Below are 7,188 nucleotides of genomic sequence, written 5' to 3' on the forward strand. Positions count from 1 at the left end.
TTCGAGGTGGAACAAAGAACTTTCTTATCTCACGTATCTTTGGAATCTCTCTCTCATTCCCTCTCCTTTTCTCAATAATTGCATCACTCATTTGATATTCAACAATACTAATCTTACCACATCTTTATGTGATGCGTACATGCTATGCTATAAAATGAAGTAACAAGTTTAACTGTATACACCTTTCAGTTAAATCATGTCTCTTCCTAGTGTCTCCTTCTTGACGACTGGATTTATCACCTGCGATACACTTACGAGTTTGATTTTGGTATTCTTGGCAGCCTCTTTAGAGAACTATGATGCCCTGTTAGAGGCAGATTTGCTTGTGACAGGTTATATACTACAATGTTTTGAGTAATGTTAATTTACAAGTATAGATTGGTTAGATAGTTTTTATTTATTTAAGATATTGTTAAAATAGTTACCTACCTTACAAGTTAATTGATTATTAGTACCACTAGTTCATGTGTCACATAAAGTTCTATCTAAAGACTAGAGAACTATAATGTATGGTAATTATTTATCTAGATGGGCCATCATCAAATTCAACTAGGCCCAACACCTCTATTACAGGGCCAAGCAAGAGCCATTGTTTCTAGGCCCGCAAAAATTAATATACAAATTATATTTATGATTTTATTGATTAATGAGTAAGAGAAAATGGAGAAAACTCCTCATTTTATGTTTGGAAACTGGAATTGGATTGAATTGAAGATGATATAATACGAATCCAATGATGTGTTTGGTATTACACATGATTAAGAGGTTGAATTAATTGAAATGTCATATTACATAGCCTAGCATGAATAGACATAATCCAATCCAATTTAGTGCCAATTTGGCATTACTTATTTGAGCATGTAAGTGATTATTTTGAAAATTTTGAAAGCCCAGTCTATTTGGTAAGAGATAAAAAAAAAGCACTTATTCTAAATAATTGTTGTGAGAGAAAGCAATTAAGGAAAACATCTAACGAGCTGCTTTCATTTTTTGATTATGCGGTAATCAGTTTGGAGAGGCGCTGGACTTTAATGAAAATTCAAGAATTTCAAAAATAACCCCATCTATTTCACGCTCGTGTCTCTCTTCTCCTAGTTTCATTCTTCTCCTTCCCATCGCTTTCTTCCACGTTCACTTGTTCACGAGTGGATGAGAAGGAGCTCTTCTCCTTCTCTTAGATCTTCTCATTCTCCTCCGCTCGTTCTTCAATTTTTCTTGTTGGATCAATTGAAGTCTTCTCTAAAAGCCATTAGACTCAGGTATGAGACATATTAGGTATACTTTTCTTTTCAGTTTCATTCTTCTCAATTAGGGTTAGGGAAGCTCGCTAATTATGGTACAATTTACAAATCAAACTGATATGATAGCAATGACTGGTAAGCTTAATATCATCCTTCTTCCTCTAAACCCTAGAAATACTGATTTCATAGTCACTCATTCTTTGTAGAAACCCTAAAAACAGACCTTGTGATCTTCCTTGAGATTAATGATTCGACAATGACAATTGGAAGACGAAATGATTGGAAAGCCGATTTTTCCCTTTGTTACTATCTTACTGATGAAGAAGAAGCTTTAGAAATGGAATGGTAAAGGTTTTTGCATTGAACAACAAACAATTTACTTTTCTTAAAGGTGACCCAAAAACCAATATGGACCCTAATTCAGTTATTTAAATGGACAATTTCTTGTTCATGCTTGTTAAGAACCAAATTCTTATTTGTTATTAGAGAAGACTCGAAAGAGTGAAATCCAACCCATTTCATTTCATACTATAAAGATAACAGCTTGAGTAAAAAGAAAAAAAATGATACTTTTTAATTAGATGCTCCATTTCAAACCATAGACTAGTCCCCTAAATAATTTCATTATTTAAGTGGAGAATTTTAAACACTTGAATAGAAGAGTTAATTCATCATAATGTTCCTTTTAGTTATTATCTACAGCCACAGCACTTTCACACAAAAATTTATCAAACACTCAAAAACTTATTATTGTACCAACATCACTTTTAACAAAAAGTTTACCAAATGCCAAATTGCTTTTTTTTCACAGCTAATTTCTCTCCAAGCAAATTTAGCAGCGATTATATTCACAACACAACAATGCCAAGTCTCGTAGTATGAACGCATAAATAAGTAAAGAGTACATCTGTTGAGCGACCAAGGACCTTAATCCCAATCTTTTAGTTGGATCCACAATCCTTGTACTTTTTTTTTTTTTTGGTCGATAATCCTTGCACATTTGTGAATAGTATGATTAATTAAACATAATCCAGTCTAGGTTGTTTTCAGTCACCAAACAATTGATTAAGATTATGAATCATATCCAACCATATAATCAAACTCGTCAATCAGTGTGTCTCTAATTGAAGAAGAGAAACTATTAATTAGATTGTGAATCCGCATTATCAATTAAATGAAATCAAGGTACTAAGAAGCTTGTTTATAGCGGCTAACTATCAATCACTGGGGTTGCTTGTTCTTTGGCCATGGAGGGTGCGCTTGCCCCTGTTTTCTCAAACATGCATCCATTGATGATCCCCATGATTTCCATGTTTTCTTGCATGTTTTCATTTCATATCGTTTTGCATGTGGTTTTTCATGATGCTACCGCTGCTCTAGCTAACGGTCTTCACCCATGCCAAGACAAATCATTTGCGGCATATAGTATGATAAGATAATAAAAATAAGATCCCAGGCCAGAAAAGAAAAGACTATAAAATTTACATTTGCCAAATGTCTAAGTGCGTTCAGTCACTTGTTCTCTTTTAGACCACTTTCTTCTCGTGACGGTGCTTTTTATCCTTAGATTCATGATTATGTTCCAGCTTAGGTTCCAAATTTCCTATGAATCTATCAACAGAGATGGATTTTTTTACATGTTGAATCTTAACAAACTTGGCTTTCTGCAAAAGTCAGTTGGTTCCTTCTTCTTCATTTTTTCTGACACTACCAAACGCCTCTTTCAAATTTCACCTTTTTAATTGTTATAAAGAGTTTTCTAACACTTCTGCTCTTGTTTCAGCATGTGGGAAACTTAAAACAACTTCTAGCTGTCATCATATGGATGTTAATTAATATATTAGGTAGAATAGTCTGGAGATATAACCACAGAAAAAGGAAAAAGACTGATTTTGAGTTTTTCCCATTGAAAATTCAGCTACTCTCTGATGTGATTGGCTTAATTTATTCATGTTTCATGCTTGCATATATGCGTCTTTGCTTTCCCTTGTGGGTTTAGCTGAGTGGGCTTGGACTTGTTTGTTTTGTAATGTTGCACAATGATTGTTTGACCTAGCGTGATAATTGAATGACTAAAACTATAGTCTAGAATATAACTTTGAAATTCACCAAGAAGAATGAGGGAACCTTAAGTTTATTGAAAATTTGAAAATAACGTCACATAACCCTAACCACAGGTTTGAAGTTGATTTAGATACCCTAGAGACCGTAGGAATCCAAAATGAATTAAAATAGGAAAATTTAACGAAGTTTCAAAAAACTGATAAAACATAAAAACCCGATTTTGGATGCCCGTATATGTAATCGATCTCGGATGCCAGAAAAAGCCCCTAGGTCATGACAAAACAACGAGTTTTACTCGTGACGCCGTTTTCTTTCAAAACAGATTTGTCCTTGCGTGTACGTATCTCCATCTCCTTTTCAATTTATTTGCTCTACATCATTTTTTGGATAAGGTTGTGTCCATATGAAGCAATTTCCAGACCCAAAAAAATAGTAATTATAAAATTGAAGGTCATTTTCATTTTCTCTTTCTTGTTGCCATGACTAGGAGCCATGGCAGATAGCTCAAACTCGAAAGAATCAGGACATGACAAAGCTCATATGGTGCAGTATGGCCTTTGCACAAACCAATCTCTGGTCCAATATAGACCCTTTTATATCAAAAGGTCCTGTAAACCGTATTTTACAACCTTATATTCCCTTTTAATCTTATTATTGTGTTGGATTTTGTCAGAATGTGTGCAGGGGACCATAAGCTCTTCCACATGATAAGAATATATTATTGGGTTTTCAATTCAAGTCAACAGTCAGTACTGAAGATAACACAAGCACCAGATTGGGGCTTTGTGTTCTAAATTGTTTATACCAATTGATCATTGATATCAAACAGCTAAAAAACCAACCAAATTTACTTCCACTTAGAGCTCACATAACAGAAGTTACAAACAAAAAAACTGAAAACCCAAACATCATTAATCCAATAACTATTGTACAAAGATGGGAACTTGCAGAATAATGCCCCCACTTGATTGCAAGCAAACCCTGATCATACTACAGCTTCCCTTGTTTAAGCAATGCAAACTGGAAAAAACCCATGCATATTAAGTACAACCAAACTTTGTTAATAACACCCCCAAAATTTTCTGCTCTAAGAGAGAGAGAGAGAGAGAGAGAGAGAGAGAGAGAGAGAGAGAAAGAGACACCATTCTTGGTCTGGCACTTCATTCACTTGTTGAGTATCTTGAAGTCCAGTACTTTTCAATCTCCTCTGCTGATCTTCCAGGAATTCTACCAGCAATCAGAGACCACCTGAGAGATATATTTGTAAACACCACATTAGCTTATCCAAAATTCAGGAAACTTTAGATAAGTGGGAGAAAATTAGACATAAAAAGAAGAAGAAGAGATTAGCTCACCTCTCACCAACCAGGTTAAACATCCTAGTGATTAGAGTTTCCTCATCTTCTGAGAAGTGAAGCTTAGAGTCTTGACTACTTTCCTCTGCAACGAATTGAGATAAAAAAGTGTCTATTTGTGAGTTGATCTAAAACACAAGTCGCCAAGGAATTGAGTTCGTGCATCATGTTTGATCAAAAGGACTACATATTTAAAATAGTTGTAGAACCCAAATTTTTTGGTGAAGTAATGCTTTTGACTTTTGATCAGAGTCACATTGAAAGAAACACAGATTTCAAAGGATCACCCTATGAAAGAATCATAAGAAGTTGAAAATTGGACAGCTAGTTTTTATAATTTGGAACAACCAATAAGATCCTTGTAGAATGATTGGGAAATTAACATCAAATTTCAAAAGGGTACCTCTAGAATCCACAGAATTGTCATCAGAGGTGGAGTGATCCAAGTCAGCCATTGAAGTAGTTGAAAGTACGAGACAAACTGAAGCCGCAAATTTGAAGAGGTTAAGTTAATAGAAAAGAGCAAGTGCAGGAAACTGTGTTTGAAACTGAAGGCAAGTAATCTATGTTGTATAAATAGGAGGAAGATTCCTAAGAAAATGTTGTCCATGGATAGAGGGAAGAATGGGTGGTGAGGTGAGGAAGCCAAAGAAGAATGGTAGTTGGAAAGAGTGGGTTCTAGTCCACCTTTGATAGGTAGTTGAATACTTAACTGTTGGTTGGCATAGAATGTTGATGATTGCAAATCTTTGAGTATTTGTACTCACACCTCCAAATCAGTATATTGTGAGATAAAAAGATAATCAAATGTTGGGCCCTACCCTCCAAACTCCAATTTTTTCTTGTCATGACATGATTTTAACTTTCATGATCAAATCATTTTGAGTCATTTGATTATATGCATGGGTCTTAAGATGGTTTAGATTTGCGAAAAAAACACAACTCCTTACACTTTATTTCTCGAAAATCATCGTATTGAAAGAGATTTTAAGTTAGAATTCCGTTCATCCTGGATTAGAAAAACATCCCTTCAAACCATAATTGGTTTTTGGTGCTTTAATCTTGAAGGTAGGGTGTTGTTTGGTATGAGATATATATATATTCAAGTGGTTCCTTGGTGGCAAGTGCTTGGTGGGGATGTATTAATATCAAGTGAAATACGTTGGCCGTGTCTTAGCAGTAATTAAGAAAATGCCAAATTAGAAAACAAATAATATGATACGATATGACAGCACGATCGTCGATGGCCATTAAGAAATAAGCAGTTTTGTCCCCGACTAATATTACTTTACTGATATTGTCGACTAGAAAGCTGAGCTCCAAGAAATTATCACGCGCCATTTGGAAAAAATGTTACTGACAATCGGTCAGGCGTATTTTAACTCTTACCGTTAAAGTATTTTGTGTATGCATCAACGATTCAAAGTCGTATCCAAACAAACAGTTCCAAGCATTCGCTTAAGTTGATTTAGTAGAAGTAGACAATCAAATTATCAGTGTCCTTGATGAAATTCGAAAGGTTACTGGAGTTGTATGGCCCGTGGTTGAGGGTCGACAGAAATCAAACAAAAAAGTACCTGTAAATCGATGGACCATTTGGACGGCCAGAATAGATAGCAGGCTGTTTTTTTTTATTTATCTTTTGGTGAATAAAAGTTTAAGGGAAGATTGACTACCCTCACCGTTAGCACTAAAGTAGATTCACAATCTTGAGTAGAAAGACTGGCACATAACACCTAACTGCCAATTATCATCCGTATAAATTTATATAAGAAATTATAAATCGCACACCAACAATAAAATGCTACACATAATATAGAGACCTTACCAAGAAATTAACCTTCGTTGGCAGATAGCGGGCTTGGTCATCCACAAGACTTCAAGTCTAAAGTCGGCAGGCAATTATCCTGTTCATGTACCGTCTAGTATTATTATTCTTTTGAGCTAAGAGATAAGCATTATTATTATAGGAGGTATTGTCCTTTTCCAAGAGAATTAAAAGTAGCCTGTGTTCTTTGACTATATAACACGTAACTGGATATTATGAACTTATCAAGATGATCATTTCCAGACACAATTAAGTAAAAAACTAGAAAAATATGTACAAAATATATGTATATATATTTAAATAAAATTAGACTATAAAATAATATGTAAGGAGCTATCATCCATATCCGCTTGGCATAGGATTGCATAGGATTGATCGAAGTCAAATTTATTTAGAAACCTACACAATATTCAAATCCAGTTCATGTCTTTTTCATTTTGTCAATAAAGTGCAGAAAATTTTACGTACTAATATCTAGGATTCAAACCCAAAAAAAAAAATATATATATATTATTTAAAAGTTCGAACCAATATAACTCTTTAAAATGAGAGAGCAAAAAATAATTTAAACTATCACTTGTACAAAATAAAATAATATAAAAAAACACGTCGGATGACTTCAAGTGCACCACAACCGGATCTTTCCCTTGTTCAGCCCACAGACCGAGATCAGTTGGATTTTAGAGGTTTCAAGCCGAAC

The 7,188-nt window shown here is 34.4% G+C and overlaps 1 protein-coding gene across 1 annotated transcript; it reads right to left on the bottom strand.

Annotated features, from left to right (window-relative positions):
- Window positions 4,094-5,360, bottom strand: LOC18782011 (transcription factor CPC). Its single transcript, XM_007215948.2, has 3 exons — window positions 5,064-5,360; window positions 4,661-4,745; window positions 4,094-4,553 (listed from the first exon to the last, which is right to left on the bottom strand). Exons 1-3 carry the CDS (start codon window positions 5,113-5,115, stop codon window positions 4,466-4,468), a joined length of 225 nt encoding a protein of 74 aa, XP_007216010.1. The 5' UTR covers window positions 5,116-5,360; the 3' UTR covers window positions 4,094-4,465.

The sequence above is a fragment of the Prunus persica genome, chromosome G3 (assembly GCF_000346465.2).
Source record: "Prunus persica cultivar Lovell chromosome G3, Prunus_persica_NCBIv2, whole genome shotgun sequence".
In the NCBI taxonomy this organism is placed as follows: Eukaryota; Viridiplantae; Streptophyta; class Magnoliopsida; order Rosales; family Rosaceae; genus Prunus; species Prunus persica.